The following is a 19,569-nucleotide window of genomic DNA, read 5'->3' as shown; positions in this document are numbered from 1 at the left end:
TCTCACTTATAGGTGGGAATTGAACAATGAGAACACTTGGACACTGGAAGGGGATCATCACACACTGGGGCCTGTTGTGGAGTGAGGGGAGTGGGGAGAGAGAGCATTAGGAGATAACACCTAATGTAAATGACGAGTTAATGGGTGCAGCACACCAACATGGCACATGTATACATATGTAACAAACCTGCACGTTGTGCACATGTACCCTAGAACTTAAAGTATAATATAAATAAATAAATAAATAAATAAATAAAATAAATTTGTCCTAATGCAGTTGATGTTAATGATTCACTTGGTTAAAGAGCTCTCTGACAATTTTTTTCACTATAAATTAGTTTTCTCTTCATTATTAAGTATCTTTTTTTGTTGTCGTTTGAGACTGTCTCACTCTGTCACCCAGGCTGGAGTGCAGTGGCGCGATCTCAGCTCACTGCAGCCTCCGCCTCCTGAGTTCAAGCGATTCTCCTGCCTCAGCCTCTGGAATAGCTGAGACAACAGATGTGCACCACCATGGCTGGCTGATTTTTGTACTATTGGTAGAGATGGGGTTTCACCATGTTGGCCTGGCTGATCTTGAACTCCTGGCCTCGTGATCCTCCCACCTCAGCCTCCCAAAGTGCTGGGATTACAGGAATGAGCTGCTGTGCCCAACCTTTTAAGTATCTTTATGCAGCTGATGTGCACCAGTGATCACATTTAATCCAGCACCTGCCTTTCTTTCTTAGATTTTCTTTGCATATATCTATCTTTGGAAAATGAGGTCTCTCATCTTTGTTTACAGGCCAGAAAAGCTGGGAAAAACAGGCTCCTCTACTTGGTGAATGTTTGACAAAAGATTCTTTTTTGGGCCCAAAACAGGCATTACTGGTGAGCTTGTCAGAAATTCAGACACTCAGACTTCATTCTAGATCTTCTGAAATAAATATGCATAACAAGATCTCCAGTTAATTGTATACATTAAAATTTGAGAGGTGTCTTCTAACTCAGCATGTCTTTTTGATTAGAAAAATATACAAGACTTCTTCTGTATCATGTAAATATAGCACTAAAAAATATACATGTTTGTTATCATGCCCTTAATTTTATACTTTATTATCCAGAAAAGTATCTTACCTACACTGGTGTTGTAGATCTTATGCCATTCTTTTTTCTCAGAATTTGAGAATACATTAGAGAATATTTCTGTGTTGAAAATTATTTTAGTGGATATGTTCAGTCATCCCTGTAAGTTAGAACCTGTTCTCTTTATTCTATCATTTCATCTTGAGTCAAATGAAAAATTCTGCTCATGGCCACTTGGGAAATATATGTGTGTCTTTTGTTGTGTTTTTCAGGGACCGTTGACATTTCAGGATGTGACCATAGAATTCTCTCTGGAGGAGTGGCAATGCCTGGACACAGCTCAGCAGACTTTATATAGGGATGTTATGTTAGAGAACTACAGAAACCTGGTCTTCCTGGGTGAGGATAATTTTAATTAAACAATTCCTATTATATTCTATAGGTTTCATTTCTCTTTTCTGTAGAATGTGTTTTGGTGATTTATGCTTACCGTAAATGAGTTTTCTGAAAACAGGGATTTGTAAGTGTAGAAAGAGATTTTTTTTTTTTTTTTTTTTGAGGAGTTTCACTCTTGTTGCCTAGGCTGGAGTACAGTGGTGCAATCTTGGCTCACTGCAACCTCTGCCTCCCAGGTTCAAGCGATTCTCCTGCCTCAGCCTCCCAAGTAGCTGGGACTACAGGCATGCACCACCACACCTGGCTAATTTTTTTTGTATTTGTAGTAGAGACAGGGTTTCACCATGTTGGCCAGGATGGTCTTGATCTGTTGACCTTGTGATCCGCCCGCCTTGGCCTCCCAAAGTGCTGGGATTACAGGTGTGAGCCACCGCACCCGGCCAAGAGGAATTTTTTAAAGATGTTTCATTTTTACCTGAACATTTCACATTTCTGAGCAGATCTGTATTTTTCACTCTAGATTAGTGAAAATTGCAGAAATTTAGTGGCATAAAATACAGTTGCCCACACCTTAAAATCTCATTTCCACCACCAATTTTTGATTCAGTAGTACCGGGTAGTAAAATTAAGGGCCTATACAAATTGAAAATATTTTCTAAATATTTAGAAATGTGTGTTATAAATTAGTATTGGGGGATCAATTTACTGGAATATTCTATTACATTCTCTTTAATGAGCACATTATTTGTGGAATATGAGCAATATTTGTGTTATTTATTTTTAATAAAACAGGTATTGCTGTCTCTAAGCTAGACTTGATAGCTTGTCTGAAGCAAGGGAAAGAGCCTTGGAATATGAAGAGACATGAGATGGTAACTAAACCCCCAGGTATGTGAGAGTGAATACAATAAACACCACAGATGAGAGGTCCAGAGGTCAAGGAGAAAGCCAGTTCTCAAAATGTGACCTGAGAAGATGTGCTCCAAAGGAAGTAGTTTCTGAGAAGACTGAGATTTTTTAAATGTTACTATCACGTAGAGGCATCTTCTGTCTTATGCTTTAAAGTTCTCTAAGGATTCTATTTTCGTTTTGGTGATCTCCCTTCAAGTTTACAATGAGAGCCAAAGTCGTGTTCGTGGCATATAAGGGACTGCACAATCTGACTGCTTTTCCATTGTTGTTGGGGACACACAAATATCTGTATAATTTTGAGAAACTATGTTAAAAGAACCTGGTTCTTTTACCTCACACTTGCTCTGTCTTTTACCGTGTGATATGTGCAGTTCTTCTTCGCCTTCCACTATGATCATAAGCTTCCTGAGACCCCACCAGAAACAGATACCGGCACACACTTCTTGTACAGTCTGCTGAACTGTGAGCCAAATAAACTTTTTTCTTTATAAATTATCTACTCTCAGATATTTCTCTGTATGCAAAATATTACAGTCTATAATGTTATCTACATTTTCTGTTTTCTTAATCTTTTATATGAATTTTCTATTATTGAAAATGGGGTCTCAGTGTCGGCAACTATTACGTTGCTATGTATTTCTTGCTTCACCTTTGTCAATATTTATATATTTTGGAGCCCTGTTATACATACCTGTACACATAAATATAATAGTTATAGATTCCTGGTAAATTGACCCATTTTACTATTATATAATAACAATCTTTGTCTCATACTAGTACTTGACTTAAAGCATATTGTATCCAATATAATTATGACTACCTCACCCATTTGTGGCTGCTATTTGCATGAAATACAGATTTTTTTCTATTCTATGACTTAGCACTATTTGACTCAGTACTAAAATTGGTCTCTTGTAGGAACATATTGTATGCTTTTTTTCTTTTTTTTTTTTTTTTTGAGAGCGGAGTCTCGCTGTGTCGCCCAGGCTGGAGTGCAGTGGCGCGATCTCGGCTCACTGCAAGCTCCGCCTCCCGGGTTCCCGCCATTCTCCCGCCTCAACCTCCGAGTAGCTGGGACTACAGGCGCCCGCCACCTCGCCCGGCTAGTTTTTTGTATTTTTAGTAGAGACGGGGTTTCACCGTGTTAGCCAGGAGGGTCTCGATCTCCTGACCTCGTGATCCACCCGCCTCGGCCTCCCAAAGTGCTGGGATTACAGGCTTGAGCCACCGCGCCCGGCCTGTATGCTTTTTTTCTTAAGCCACTCAGGCATCTTCTTTCTTTTGCTTTTAATTAATTAATTAATTAATGAAATAGGGTCTCACTCTGTCAACCAGGCTGGTTTGCAATGATGTGGTAATGGCTGTGAGCTGCAGCCTCAGTCTCTCAAACTCAGATAATCCTCTAGTTTCAACCTTTTAAGTAGCTGGGTTACAGGCACATGCCATTAAACCCAACTAGTTGTTGTTCCCCCCCCCCTTTTTTTTTTTTTTTTTTGAGAGGGAGTCTCGCTCTGTCGCCCAGGCTGGAATGCAGTGGCCGGATCTCAGCTCACTGCAAGCTCCGCCTCCCGGGTTTAGGCCATTCTCCTGCCTCAGCCTCCGGGTAGCTGGGACTACAGGCACCTGCCACCGCGCCCGGCTAGTTTTTTGTATTTTTTTAGTAGAGACGGGGTTTCACCATGTTAGCCAGGATGGTCTCGATCTCCTGACCTCGTGATTCGCCCGTCTCGGCCTCCCAAAGTGCTGGGATTACAGGCTTGAGCCACCGCGCCTGGCTTTTTTTTTTTGTTTTTTTTTGTTAGAGACAGGGTTTTGCCTTGTTGCCTAGGCTGGTCTCAAACTCCTGAAATCAGGTAACCAGCCCACCTTGGCCTCCCAAAGTCCTGGAATTACATTTCTTTTTATTAAGTAGTTTAATAAATTTATATTTAAAATGATTTCTTAAAGAAATAAAGTTATGCCGGGCGCAGTGACTCATGCCTGTAATCCCAGCACTTTGGGAGACCAAAGTGGGCAGATCACAAAGTCAGGAGTTCAAGACTAGCCTGGCCAACATAGTGATAACCCATGTCTACTAAAAATACAAAAATTAGCCTGGCATGGTGGCGTGCTACTCAGGAGGCTGAGGAAGGAGAATCAGTTGAACCCGGAGGCGCAGGTTGTGGTGTGCTGAGATCATGCCCCTGCTCACCAGCCTGGGCAACAGAGCCAGACTCCACCTCAAAAAAAAAAAAAGAAATAAAATTACATACCAGTTTCATTGTTATGTTTTTTTTTTTTTTTTTTTTTTTTTTGAGACGGAGTCTCACTCTGTCACCCAGGCTGGAGTGCAGTGGCCATATCTCAGCTCACTGCAAGCTCCGCCTCCCGGGTTTACGCCGTTCTCCTGCCTCAGCCTCCGGAGTAGCTGGGACTACAGGCACCCGCCCCCTCGCCCGGCTAGTTTTTTGTATTTTTTTAGTAGAGACGGGGTTTCACCATGTTAGCCAGGATGGTCTCGATCTCCTGACCTCGTGATCCGCCCGCCTCGGCCTCCCAAAGTGCTGGGATTACGGGCTTGAGCCACTGTGCCCGCCTTCATTGTTACGTTTTATATGTTTTTTTTTAACATATTTTTTCTCATTTCTTGTTTAACTATTTTTTGTTTAATTCTGTAGTGGCACACTTTGCTTATTTTATTTTGTTTTGCATAGTTTCTATAAAATTTTTGTAGTTATCTTGAAAAATGGACATTATTGCCGGGCGCGGTGGCTCAAGCCTGTAATCCCAGCACTTTGGAAGGCCGAGACGGGCGGATCACGAGGTCAGGAGATCGAGACCATCCTGGCTAACACGGTGAAACCCCGTCTCTACTAAAAATACAAAAACTAGCCGGGCGAGGTGGCGGGCGCCTGTAGTCCCAGCTACCCGGGAGGCTGAGGCAGGAGAATGGCGTGAACCCGGCAGGCGGAGCTTGCAGTGAGCTGAGATCTGGCCACAGAACTCCAGCCTGGGTGACAGAGCAAGACTCCATCTCAAAAAAAAAAAAAAGAAATGCTAAAATGAGTCTTTTATGTTGAAAATAAAATGATGCTAGATAGCATCAGAAAACATATAAATATATAGTTTTTTGTTAAAGATAAATATACAGCTACATATAAAATTTCTTACTAAAATAATAGTGCATAAAACCCTTAAAATTCTTCTATAGAATATAAAAACAAAATATAAATCTGCATAAATCTGAATACACAATATGAAACAATTTGTAATTTATTTAAATTATAATAACTTATAATATTAATAGCAACCTAGAAAATATATAGCTTTTTGTTCAACTGAAGTTATGAAATTAAAACATATTGATTTAATCTTAAGATATTTTACATAATGTCCATTTTTCTTTTTTTTTTTTTTTTTTTTTGAGGCGGAGTCTCGCTCTGTCGCCCGGACTGGAGTGCAGTGGCCGGATCTCAGCTCACTGCAAGCTCCGCCTCCCGGGTTCACGCCATTCTCCTGCCTCAGCCTCCCGGGTAGCTGGGACTACAGGTGCCGCCACCTTGCCCGGCTAGTTTTTTGTAGTTTTTAGCAGAGACAGGGTTTCACCGTGTTAGCCAGGATGGTCTCCATCTCCTGACCTCGTGATCCGCCCATCTCGGCCTCCCAAAGTGCTAGGATTACAGGCTTGAGCCACCGCGCCCGGCCAGCATTTCTTTTTTTATATGTGTCTGTATATTTACATTTCGTAGAAAGCTATATATGTATATGGATTTTTGATACTGTCTAGCATCATTTTATTTTCAATATAAAATACTCATTTTAGCATTTCTTTTTTTCTATATATGTCTGTATAATTACATTTAATAGAAAGCTATATATTTATATATGCTTTTTTGATGCTGTCTAGCATCATTTTATTTTTCAACATAAAAGACTCATTTTAGCGTTTCTGTTGTTATATGTGCAGAGTCTCACTATGTTTTTGGGCTGATCTTGAACTCCTGGTCTCAAGTTATCTGACTGCGTTGGCCTCCTAAATAAATGTAAAGGATTATAGGCATGAACCACTGTGCCTGTCCACAATGTAGCATTTTTTTTTGTTTGTTTTTTGAGATGGAGTCTCACTCTGTGGCCCAGGCTGGAGTGCAGTGGCCAGATCTCAGCTCACTGCAAGCTCCGCCTCCCGTGTTTACACCATTCTCCTGCCTCAGCCTCCCGGGTAGCTGGGACTACAGGTGCCGCCACCTTGCCCGGCTAGTTTTTTGTATTTTTTAGTAGAGACGGGGTTTCACCGTGTTAGCCAGGATGGTCTCGATCTCCTGACCTCGTGATCCGCCCGTCTCAGCCTCCCAAAGTGCTGGGATTACAGGCTTGAGTCACCGCGCCCGGCCGCCTTTTTTTTTTTAACTGTGCTAGTGGTGATTGATGAACACCCTTAGCTTTCATTTTGGAAAGTCTTTGTTTTTTATTGTTTTTAAAATAAAATAATTTCTGATCAAGTAGTATGGATTAAGAATATTTTTTCAGCTGGGCGCGGTGGCTCATGCCTATAATCCCAGCACTTTGGGAGGCCAAGGTAGGTGGATCACCTGAGGCCTGGAGTTTGAGACCAGCCTGACCAACATGGAGAAGCCTCATCTCTACTAAAAATACAAAAGTAGTCCAGCATGGTGGTGCATTCCTATAATCCCAGCTACTCAGGAGGCTGATGCAGGAGAATCACTTGAACCTGGGAGGTGGAGGTTGTGGTGAGCCGAGATCCCGCCATTGCACTCCAGCCTGGGCAACTCTGTCAAAAAAAAAAAAAAGCATTTCTTTTTTTATTACATCAAAATTTGGAAAGCTCTGTTTTTTTTTTTTTCATCTTCAGTAACCTGTGTACTACTTTATTTTTATTTATTTTAATTTTTCATAAGTTATTGGGGTACAAGTGGTGTTTGGTTACATGAGTAAGTTCTTTAGTGGTGATTTGTGGGAGTTTTGTGCACTCATCACCCGAGTTGTATACACTGCACTCTATTTGTAGTCTTTTATCCCTTGTTTCCCTCCCACTCTTCCCCCCATGTCCCCAAAGTCCACTGTATCTTTCTTATGCCTTAGCATCCTCATAGCTTAGTTCTCACATATCAGTGAGAACATAAGATGTTTGGGGGCTGGGTGTGGTGGCTCAAGCCTGTAATCCCAGCACTTTGGGAGGCCGAGACGGGCGGATCACGAGGTCAGGAGATCGAGACCATCCTGGCTAACACGGTGAAACCCCGTCTCTACTAAAAAAAATACAAAAAACTAGCCAGGCGTAGTGGCGGGCGCCTGTAGTCCCAGCTACTCAGGAGGCTGAGGCAGGAGAATGGCGTAAACCTGGGAGGCGGAGCTTGCAGTGAGCTGAGATCGTGCCACTGCACTCCAGCCTGGGCAACAGAGGGACTCCATTAAAAAAAAAAAAAAAAAAAGATGTTTGGTTTTCCATTTCTGAGTTACTTCACTTAGAATGATAGTCTCCAATCTCATCCATGTTGCTGTGAATGCCATTAATTTATTCCATTTTATGGCTGAGTAGTGTTCCATCATCTATCTGTCTATCTATCTATCTATCTATCTATCTACGATATCACAGTTTATCCACTCATTGATTAATGGGCAATGGGCATTTGGGGTTGGTTACATGATTTTGCTATTGTGAATTGTGCTGCTATAAACATGTGTGCAGGTATCTTTTTCATATAATGACTTATTTTCCCCTAGGTAGATACCCAGTAGTGGGACTGCTGGGTCAAATGGTAGTATGACTTTTAGTTCTTTAGGAATCTCTACACTGTTTTCCATAGTGGTTGTACTAATTTACATTCCCACCAGCAGTGTAGAAGTGTTCCCTGATCACCACATCCACACCAACATCTAGTGGGTTTTGATTTTTTTTATTATGGCCATGCTTGCAGGAGTAAGGTGGTATCGTATTGTGGTTTTGATTTGCATTTCCCTGATCATTAGTGATGTTGAACATTTTTCCATATGTTTGTTTGCCATTTGTCTATCTTCTGTTGAAATGAAAACTCTATTCATGTCCTTAGCTCAGTTTTGATGGGATTTTTTTTTCTTGCTGATTTGAGTGCGTCGTATATAGGTTGTGAAGATTTTCTCCTTACTCTATGGGTTGTCTGTTCACTCTACTGTTTCTTTTTTTTTTTTTTTGAGATGGAGTCTCTCTGTCGCCCAGGCTGGAGTGCAGTGGCCAGATCTCAGCTCACTGCAAGCTCCACCTCCCGGGTTTACGCCATTCTCCTGCCTCAGCCTCCCAAGTAGCTGGGACTACAGACGCCCCCCACCTCGCCAGGCTAGATTTTTGTGTTTTTTAGTAGAGATGGGGTGTCACCGTGTTAGCCAGGATGGTCTCGATCTCCTGACCTCGTGATCCGCCCGTCTCGGCCTCCCAAAGTGCTGGTATTACAGGCTTGAGCCACCGTGCCCAGCCTACTCTGCTGTTTCTTTTGCCTTGCAAAAGCTCTTTAGTTTAATTAAGTCCCCATTTTGACACTATTCCACAAGATAGAGAGAGAACCCTCCCTAATTTATCTTTGTTTTAATTGCATTTGCTTTTGGGTTCTTTATTATGAAATCCTTGTCTAAGCCGATGTCTGAAAGGGTTTTTCCAATGTTGTCTTCTAGAATTTTTATAGTTTCAGGTCTTAGATTTAAGTCTTTAATCCATCTTGAGTTGATTTTTGTATAAAGTAAAAGATGAGGATCCAGTTTTATTCTCCTACATGTGGCTAGCCAATTATCCCAGCACCATTTGTTGAAAAGAGTATCCTTGGCTGGGCACGGTAATCCCAGCACTTTGGGAGGCTAAGGTGGGTGGATCACAAGGTCAGGAGTTCGAGACCAGCCTGACCAAGGTGGTGAAACCCCATCTCGGCTAAAAAATGCAAAAATTAGCCCGGTGCAGTGGCGGGTGCCTGAAATCCTAGCTACTCGGGAGGCTGAGGGAGGAGAATTGCTGGAATCTGGGAGACAGGTTGTGGTGAGCTGAGATTGTGCCACTGCACTGTAGCCTGGGCAACAGAGCAAAACTCTGTGTCAGAAAAAAAGAAAAGAGTATCCTTTACCCACTTTATGTTTTTGTTTGCTATGTCAAAGTTCAGTTGGCTGTGAGTATTTGGGTTTATTTCTGGGTTCTGTATTATTTTCCATTGGTTTATGTGCCTATTTTTACATCAGTACCATGCTGTTTTCATGACTGGCTTTATAGTATAGCTTGAAGTCAGGTAATGTGATTCGTTCAGATTTGTTCTTTTTGCTTAGTCTTGCTTTGGCTATGCAGTCCTTTTTTTGTTGTTGTTCCACATGAATTTTAGAATAATTTTTTCTAATTCTGTGAAGAATGATGATGGTATTTTGATGGAAATTGCGTTGAATTTGTGGATTGCTTTTGGCAGTGTGGTTATTTTCACAATATTGATTCTATCCATCCATGAGCACGGGCTGTGTTTCCATTTGTTTGTGTCATCTGTGATTTCTTTTAGCAGTGTTTTGTAGTTTTTCTTGTAGAGGTCTTTACCTGCCTGGTTAGGTATATTCATAAGTTTTTGGGTTTTTTTGTTCACAGCTATTGTAAAAGGGGTTGAGTTCTTGATTTGACTCTCTGCTTGGTCGCTGTTGGTGTATAGACGAGCTACTGATTTGTATACATTAATTTTGTATCTGAAAACTTTGCTGAATTATCACTTCTAGGAGCTTTCTTGAAAAGTCTAGGGTTTTCAAAGTAAACAGTCATATCATCAGCAAACAGTGACAGCTTTACTTCCTCTTTACCAATTTTGATGCCCTTTATTTCTTTCTCTTTTCTCCGTGCTCTGGCTAAGACTTCGAGTACTCTGTTGAAGAAGCGTGTCAAGAGTGGATCTCCTTGTCTTGTTCCAGTTCTCAGAGGGAATGCTTTCAACTTCTCCTCATTCAGTATGATGTTGGCTCTGGGTTTGTCATAGATGGCTTTTATTACATTGATGTATGTCCCTTGTATGCCAGTTTTGTTAAGAGTTTTAATCATAAAGGGATTTTGTTGAATGCTTTTTCTGCATCTATTGAGATGATCATGTGATTTTTGTTTTTATTTCTTTCTATGTGGTATGTCACATTTATTGACTTGCATTTGTTAAACCATCCCTGCACCACTGGTATTAAACCCACTTGATCATGGATTCTCTTTTTGATACGTTGGATTCAGTTAGCTAGTGTTTTGTTAAGGCTTTTAGCATCTGTTTTCATCAGGGACATTAGTCTGTGGTTTTCTTTTTTGGTTAATGCCCTTTTCTGGTTTTAGGGTGATGCCGGCTTCACAGAATGAATTAGGAAGGGCTCCCTCTTCCTCTGTCTTGTGGAATAGTGTCAATAGCATTGGTACCAATTCTTCTTTGTTTTTCTTTTTTCTTTTTTTTCTTTTTCTTCTTTTTTTTTGAGACAGAGTCTTGCTCTGTCACCCAGGCTGGAGTGCAGTGGCAGGATCTCGGCTCACTGCAAGCTCCGCCTCCGGGTTCACGCCATTCTCCTGCCTCAGCCTGCCCAGTAGCTGGGACTACAGGCGCCCAGCACCGTGCCTGGCCAATTTTTTGCATTTTTAGTAGAGACGGGGTTTCACTGTGTTAGCCAGGATGGTCTCTATCTCCTGACCTCGTGATCTGCCCGCCTCAGCCTCCCAAAGTGCTGGGATGACAAGCCTGAGCCACCAGGCCCGGCCTTTCCAATTTTTCTTTGAATGTCTGGTAGAATTCTGCTAAATTCTGCCTGGTCCTAGACTTTTTTTGTTGGTAACTTTTAAATTACCTTTTCAATCTCGCTGCTTGTTATTGGTCTGATCAGGGTATCTAATTCTTCCTGATTTAAGCTGGTTGGGTTGCATTTTTCCAGAAATTTACCCATTTCTTTTAGGTTTTCTAGTTAGTATACTTAAAGGTGTTCATAGTAGCCTTGAATGACCTTTTGTATTTCCGTGGTGTCAGATGTAATATCTCCTGTTTCCTTTCTTATCGAGGTTATTTGGATTTTCTTTTTTTCTTGGTTAATCTTGCTAATGGTCTGTCAATTGTATTTATCTTTTTAAAGAGCCAGGTTTTTCTTTTGGTTTTTGTCTGTTTATTTCAATTTCATTTCATTCTGCGCTGATTTTATTTTTTTTCTTCTTCTGGGTTTGGGTTTGGTTTGTCCTTGTTTCTCTAGTTCTTTGAGGTGTGAACTTAGAGTGTCAGTTTGTGCTCTTTCAGATGTTTTGATGTAGGCGTTTAGGGCTATGAACTTTCCTCTTAGCATTGCCTTTGCTGTATCCTAGAGGTTTTGATAGGTTGTGTCACTTGTATTGTTGCGTTTGAAGAATTTTTTAAATTTCCATTTTGATTTCATATTTGACCCCATGATTATTCAGGAGCAGGTTTTTAAATTTACATGTATTTGCATGGTTTTGAAGATTCCTTTTGGAGTTGAATTCCACTTTTATTCCACGGTGGTCTGGGAGTGCTTGATATAATTTCAATTCTCTTAAATGTCTTGTTCATTTTGGGGCCTGTCATATAGTCTATTTGGAGAAAGTTTCGTGTCCTGTTGAATAGAATGTATATTCTGCAGTTGTTGGATGGAATGTTCTGTATATATTTGTTAAGTCCATTTGATCCAAGGTATAGTATAAATCCATTGTTTATTTGTTGACTTTCAGTCTTGATGGCCTGTCTGGTGATGTTAGTGGAGTATTGAAGTCCCCACTATTATTTTGTTGGTGTCTATCTCATTTATTAGGTCTACTAGTAATTGTTTTATAAATTTGGGAGCTCCAGTGTTAGGAGCATATATGTTTAGGACTGTGATATGTTCCTCTTGGACAAGGCCTTTTACCATTGTATAATGTCTCTCTTTGTCTTTTTTAACTGCTGTTGCTTTAAAGTTTATTTTGTCTTATATAAGAATAGCCCTTATGAACCTCTTGTTTAGCATGATATTGTGGGGTTCTCTGGCTTAGGTGAATAGCAAGTCATTTTCATGAATTACCTCATGCCATTGGGGAAGAGGTATCCTCATTTTTTCAATTTCTTATAGTGGTCTGTGTTCCTCTTTCATTCAGTGTTACAATTTATTTGAAAATTTTAAAATTAATTTATTAATCTTCATTGTTTTATGGTTGCTTTCTAAAAATGTTATAGTTTTTTTGATTGGGCCATGTTGTCCTAATATTCTATATACATTGTAATCATTGATTAAAATTTGTACATCACAAAAGCTACATGTTGCAATCTAAATAATGTAGCCTTGTCCTGGAATAGTCTGAAGCCAGTTGTCTTGGCGAGAGATTCTGGGAGTCTGTCAAACATGTTCTTAGAATGCATCTTGTCTGAAATTGTGTGTGTGTGTTATTTTCTTGCTTGTTTGTTTGTTTTGATAAAAAACGTTATTCATGTATTCATGTTTCTTCTCAGTAGTAATCACTTGCTACATCTATTTTTTTGTGTGTGGTACTATATTCTTTGCTGCTATAACATCTAACTTTGGTCTCAGCAGACTCAAGCTATCATTTTAAAGTATGCCACCATTTCTTTCAGCACTTTATGTCATGAGAGACAAAAACCAGTGTCTAGAAAGGCCCCTAGAAGCCAGAAATAAATATGTATGTGCCACTGTTTTATTTGTCTTTAAAGAGTAAACCAGGAGTTGGCAATTTACTTTTTTTTTTTTTTTTTTTTTTTGAGACAGAGTCTCACTCTGTCACGCAGGCTGGAGTGCACTAGCATAATCTCATCTCACTGCAATCCCTACATCCCAAGTTCAAGTGATTGCCTCAGCCTCCTGAGTAGCTGGGACTACAGACGTGTGCCACCACAGCTGGCTAATTTTTTTTTTTTTTTTTTTTTTGAGACAGAGTCTTGCTCTGTCGCCCAGGCTGGAGTGCAGTGGCCGGATCTCGGCTCACTGCAAGCTCTGCCTCCCGGGTTTACGCCATTCTCCTGCCTCAGCCTCCCGAGTAGCTGGGATTGCAGGCGCCCGCCACCTCGCCCGGCTAGTTTTTTGCATTTTTTGGCAGAGACGGGGTTTCACCATGTTAGCCAGGATGGTCTCGATCTCCTGACCTCATGATCCGCCTGTCTCGGCCTCCCAAAGTGCTGGGATTACAGGCTTGAGCCACCGCGCCCGGCCAGCTGGCTAATTTTTGAATTTTTAGTAGAGATGAAGTTTTTCCGTTTTGGCCAGGCTGGTCTTGAACTCTTGATCTCAGGTAATCCACTTACCTTGGCCTCCAAAAGTGCTGGAATTACAGGAGTGAGCTGCCATTCCCAGCCATCAATTAACTTCTAAAGTCCCTATGTTATTTTGGGGAGCAGGAAGAGCTGCATTGGGAAACTGTAACAGACTTCTCTTTCCTACTGTGTGGTTCTTTGCACTGTACTTACTTGGGGTTCTCTATACACTTAACTCATTTATAACTTTTCCACAAATGTATTTTGGTTAGTGTGTTTTTGTTACATTTATGTGTCTATGAAGAAATTAGGGCCTGTCTTATTTTGCTGTGCCATCTTGCTTTTGTGGTTTTTATAATTTTATAGGTTAGATTTGTAAAGTATATTTGAGTCTAGCAAGTGGAATAATTTGTTACTTTTATTTCTTCCAGTTATGCGTTCTCATTTTACACAAGACCTTTGGCCAGATCAGAGCATGAAAGATTGTTTCCAAGAAGTAATTCTGAGAACATATACAAGATGTGGACTTAAGAATTTACAATTAAGAAAATATTGTAAAAGTGCCAATGAGTGTAAGATGCATGAAGAAGGTTATAATAAACTTATCCATTGTAGGACAACTACCCAGAGAAAAATATTTCAGTGTAACAAATACATGAAAGTCTTTCATAAATATTCACATTCAAATAGAAATAAGGTTAGACACACTAAAAAGAAAACTTTCAAATGTATAAAATGTAGCAAATCATTTCTCATGCTTTCACACTTAATTCAACATAAGAGAATTCGTACTAGAGAGAATATCTACAAATGTGAAGAACATGGCAAAGCCTTTAAATGGTTCTCAACCCTTATTAAACATAAGGTAATTCATACTGAAGACAGACCCTACAAATGTAAGAAATGTGGCAAAGCCTTTAACTTCTCTTCAGCGTTCACTAAACATAAGATAATTCATACTGGAGAGACATACTTCAGATGTGAAGAATGTGGCAAACCTTTTAACCAGTTCTCAAATCTTACTGACCATAAGAGAATTCATACTGGAGAGAAAATCTACAAATGTGAAGAATGTAACAGAGCTTTTAAGGGGTCCTCAAATTTTAATGAACGTAAGGTAATTCATACTACAGAGAAACCCTACAAATGTGAAGATTGTGGCAAAACTTTTAACCATTTCTCAGCCCTTAGAAAACATGAGAAAATTCATATTGGAGAGAAACCCTACAAATGTGAAGAATGTGGTAAAGCTTTTAAGTGGTCCTCAAAACTTACTATACATATGGTAGTTCATACTGGAGAGAAACCCTGCAAATGTGAAGAATGTGGCAAAGCTTTTAGCCAGTCCTCAACGCTTAAAAAACATAAGATAATTCATACTGGAAAGAAACCCTACAAATGTGAAGAATGTGGCAAAGCTTTTAATAGTTCCTCAACCCTTATGAAGCATAAGATAATTCATACTGGGAAGAAACCATACAAATGTGAAGAATGTGGCAAAGCTTTTAGGCAATCCTCACACCTTACTAGTCATAAAGCAATTCATACTGGAGAGAAACCTTACAAATGTGAAGAATGTGGCAAAGCTTTTAAGCATTTCTCAACCCTTAGAAGACATAAGATAATTCACACTGGAAAGAAACCCTACAAATGTGAAGAATGTGGCAAAGATTTTAGCCAGTCCTCAACCCTTAGAAAACATGTGGTAATTCATACTGAAGAGAAACCCTACAAATGTGAAGAATGTGGCAAAGCTTTTAAGCATTTCTCAGCCCTTAGAAAACATAAGGTAATTCATACTAGGGAGAAATTGTACAAATGTGAAGAATGTGGCAAAGCTTTTAGCCAGTCCTCAACCCTTATGAAACATAAGATAATTCATACTGGGAAGAAACCGTACAAATGTGAAGAATGTGGCAAAGCTTTCAGGCAATCCTCACACCTTACTAGACATAAAGCAATTCATACTGGAGAGAAACCCTACAAATGTGAAGAGTGTGGCAAAGCTTTTAACCATTTCTCAGCCCTTAGAAGACATAAGATAATTCACACTGGAAAGAAACCCTACAAATGTGAAGAATGTGGCAAAGCTTTCAGCCAGTCCTCAACCCTTAGAAAACATGTGATAATTCATACTGGAGAGAAACCCTACAAATGTGAAGATTGTGGTAAAGCTTTTAAGTGGTCCTCAAAACTTACTGTACATAAGATAATTCATACTGGAGAGAAACCCTGGAAATGTGAAGAATGTGGCAAAACTTTTAAGCATTTCCCAGCCCTCAGAAAACATAAGGTAATTCATACTAGGGAGAAATTGTACAAATGTGAAGAATGTGGCAAAGCTTTTAACAATTTCTCCACCCTTATGAAACATAAGATCATTCATACTGGGGAAAAACCCTACAAATGTGAAGAATGTGGTAAAGCTTTTTTTTTTTTTTTTTTTTTTTGAGGCGGAGTCTCGCTCTGTCGCCCAGGCTGGAGTGCAGTGGCCGGATCTCAGCTCACTGCAAGCTCCGCCTCCCGGGTTCCCGCCATTCTCCTGCCTCAGCCTCCTGAGTAGCTGGGACTACAGGTGCCCGCCATCTCGCCCAGCTAGTTTTTTTGTATTTTTAGTAGAGACAGGGTTTCACTGTGTTCGCCAGGATGGTCTCGATCTCCTGACCTTGTGATCCGCCCGTCTCGGCCTCCCAAAGTGCTGGGATTACAGGCTTGAGCCACCGCGCCCGGCCTTAAGTGGTTGTCAAAACTTACTGTACATAAGGTAATTCATACTGAAGAGAAACCCTGCAAATGTGAAGAATGTGGCAAAGCTTTTAGCCAGTCCTCAACGCTTAGAAAACATGAGATAATTCATAGTGGAGAGAAACCCTACACATGTGAGGAATGTGGTAAAGCTTTTAAGTGGTTGTCAAAACTTACTGTACATAAGATAATTCACACTGGAGAGAAACCTTGCAAATGTGAAGAATGTGGCAAAGCTTTTAAGCATTTCTCAGCCCTTAGAAAACATAAGATAATTCATACTGGAAAGAAACCCTACAAATGTGAAGAATGTGGCAAAGCTTTTAACAATTCCTCAACCCTTATGAAACATAAGATAATTCATACTGGGAAGAAACCATACAAATGTGAAGAATGTGACAAAGCTTTTAAGCAATCCTCACACCTTACGAGACATAAAGTAATTCATACTGGGGAGAAACCCTACAAATGTGAAGAATGTGGCAAAGATTTTAATAATCCCTCAACCCTTAAGAAACATAAGATAATTCATACTAGGGAGAAATTGTACAAATGTGAAGAATGTGGCAAAGCTTTTAACAATTTCTCAGCCCTTATGAAACATAAGATAATTCATACTGGGGAGAAACCCTACAAATGTGAAGAATGTGGCAAAGCTTTTAACAATTTCTCAACCCTTAGGAAACACAAGAGAATTCATACTGGGGAGAAACCCTACAAATGTGAAGAATGTGGCAAAGCTTTTAACAATTTCTCAACCCTTACTAAGCATAAGATAATTCATTCTGTAGAGAAACCCTACAAATGTGAAGAATGTGGCAAAGCATTTAACCAGTCGTCACACCTTACTAGACACAAAACAATTCATACTGGAGAGAAACCCTACAAAGGTGAAGAAAGTACCAAAGCTTTTAAGGAATCCTCACCCCTTACTAGGCAAAATAATACTAGAGAGAAACCCTACAAATGTGAAGAATGTGGCAAAGCTTTTAACCATCCTTCAACCCTCACTAAACATAAGATAATTCATACTGGAGAGAAACCCTAAAAATGTGAATAATGTGGCAGAGCTTTCAGCCATTTTACAAACATTAATACACATAATTTATACTAGAGAAGACCCTGCATGTGTGAAGAATGTGGCAAAAGTTTTAACCAGTCCTCAAGCCTTACTAGACATAAAACAATTCATACTGGAGAGAAACCCTACAAATGTAAAGAATGTGGCAAAACTTTTTTTATACTTTTAAGTTCTAGGGTACATGTGCACAACATGCAGGTTTGTTACAAAGGTATACATGTGCCATGTTGGTTTGCTGCACCCGTCAACTCATCATTTACATTAGGTATTTCTCCTAACGCTATCCCTCCCCAGCCCCCCACCCACTGACAGGCCCCAGTGTGTGATGTTCCCCGCCGTGTGTCCAAGTGTTCTCATTGTTCAATTTCCACCTATGAGTGAGAACATGTGGTGTTTGGTTTTCTGTTTTTATGATAGTTTGCTGAGAATGATGGTTTCTAGCTTCATCCATGTCTATCCAAAGTACATGAACTTACCCCTTTTTATGGCTGCATTGTATTCCATGCTGTATATGTGGAATGTGGCAAAACTTTTAACCAATCCTCAAAGCTTACTAGACAGAAAACCATTCATACTGAAGAGAAACCCATCAAATATGAAGAATGTGGAAAAGCCTTTAACCAGTCCTCACAACTTAAATACACGTAATTGATACTGGAGGAAAACCCTACAAATGTAATAAATGTGGCATAGCTTCTAACCATTGCTCAGCTCTTACTCAAACTGAGAGAATTCCTACAGAAGATAAACTCCACAAATGTGAATAATATGGCAAAGCTTTTAACCGGTCCTCAAATCTTACCAAACGTAAGATAATTCATACGGAAGAAGAACCCTTCAAATGTGAGGAATGTGGCAAAGCTTTTAGTCCTCAAATCTTACTGAACATAAGATAATTCATACTAGAGACAAACACTGCAAATGTGAAGAATGGGCAAAGCTTTTAACCAGTTCTCAAACCTTACTCAATTTATACTGGAGAGGAACGCCACAAATGCAAAGAATTGGCAAAACTTTTAAGTGTTTCTCAAAACTTACTGAATACAAAATAATTCATACTACAGAGATACTTTACAAATGTGAAGAATGTGGCAAAACTTCTTTTTTTTTTTTTTTTTTTTTTTTTGAGACGGAGTCTTGCTCTGTCGCCCAGGCTGGAGTGCAGTGGCTGGATCTCTGCTCACTGCAAGCTCCGCCTCCAGGTTCTCGCCATTCTCCTGCCTCAGCCTCCGGAGTAGCTGGGACTACAGGCGCCCGCCACCTCGCCCGGCTAGTTTTTTGCATTTTTAGTAGAGATGGGGTTTCACCGTGTTAGCCAGGATGGTCTCGATCTCCTGACCTCGTGATCCGCCCGTCTCGGCCTCCCAAAGTGCTGGGATTACAGGCTTGAGCCACCGCGCCCAGCCGTGGCAAAACTTCTAACGGGTTCTCAAATCTTACTGAATATAAAATAGTTTATATTAGAGAGAAACCCTACAAATGTGAAGAACGTGGCAAAGCTTTTAACTGGTCCTTAAACCTTACTGAACTTAAGATAATTAATACTAAAGAGAAAACCTACAAATATAAAAAATGTGACAAAGCTTTTAACTGGTTTTCAGACCTTACTGAACATAAGATAGTTTATACTGAAGACAAACTCTATAAATGTGAAGAATGTGACAATGCTTTTAATCAATTCTGAAACTTCACTAGACATAAGGAAATTCATACCAGAGAAAAACCTTACAAATGTGAGAAAGTGGGAACACTTAGCCAGTCCTTAACTCTTACTAAACAAGATAATTCAATGGGAGAGAAACCCTACAAATGTGAAATCAATAATGTTATAACCATTCTTCAATTCTTAATAAACAATTTCTACTATAGAGAAACCCTGCAAACGTGAAGAATGTTGCAAAGCTTTTAACTGGTCCTCAAACCTTACTGAACATAAGATAATTCATAATGGAAACTAGCCCTACAAATGTGAAGAACGTGGCAAAACCTGTAACCATTTCTCACACTTTTCCACACGTAAGATAATTCATACTGAAGAAAAACCCTACAAATGTGAAGAATGTAACAAAGTCTTTAACTGGGCCGGGCGCGGTGGCTCAAGCCTGTAATTCCAGCACTTTGGGAGGCTGAGACGGGCGGATCACGAGGTCAGGAGATCGAGACCATCCTGGCTAACGGTGA

At 40.1% G+C, this 19,569-nt stretch overlaps 1 protein-coding gene across 1 annotated transcript in view; it reads left to right on the top strand.

The window, feature by feature from the left end:
* Positions 1-18,343, top strand: part of LOC117093710 (zinc finger protein 729-like) — a 38,297-nt gene extending 19,954 nt beyond the window's left edge. Inside the window, 9 exon segments of the mRNA XM_033229219.1 lie at positions 1,338-1,464; positions 2,254-2,349; positions 13,994-15,991; positions 16,295-17,197; positions 17,261-17,354; positions 17,433-17,547; positions 17,926-17,973; positions 17,975-18,026; positions 18,196-18,343. Of these exon segments, the coding sequence (XP_033085110.1) occupies positions 1,338-1,464; positions 2,254-2,349; positions 13,994-15,991; positions 16,295-17,197; positions 17,261-17,354; positions 17,433-17,547; positions 17,926-17,973; positions 17,975-18,026; positions 18,196-18,284 (3,522 nt within the window). The 3' untranslated portion in view covers positions 18,285-18,343.
* Positions 18,344-19,569: the final 1,226 nt, after the last annotated feature.

Source organism: Trachypithecus francoisi, unplaced genomic scaffold (genome assembly GCF_009764315.1).
Source record: "Trachypithecus francoisi isolate TF-2019V2 unplaced genomic scaffold, Tfra_2.0 Lachesis_group12, whole genome shotgun sequence".
NCBI lineage: Eukaryota > Metazoa > Chordata > Mammalia > Primates > Cercopithecidae > Trachypithecus > Trachypithecus francoisi.
Note: the sequence above shows the minus strand (reverse complement) of the source record. Positions and strands in the feature narration are given on the sequence as shown.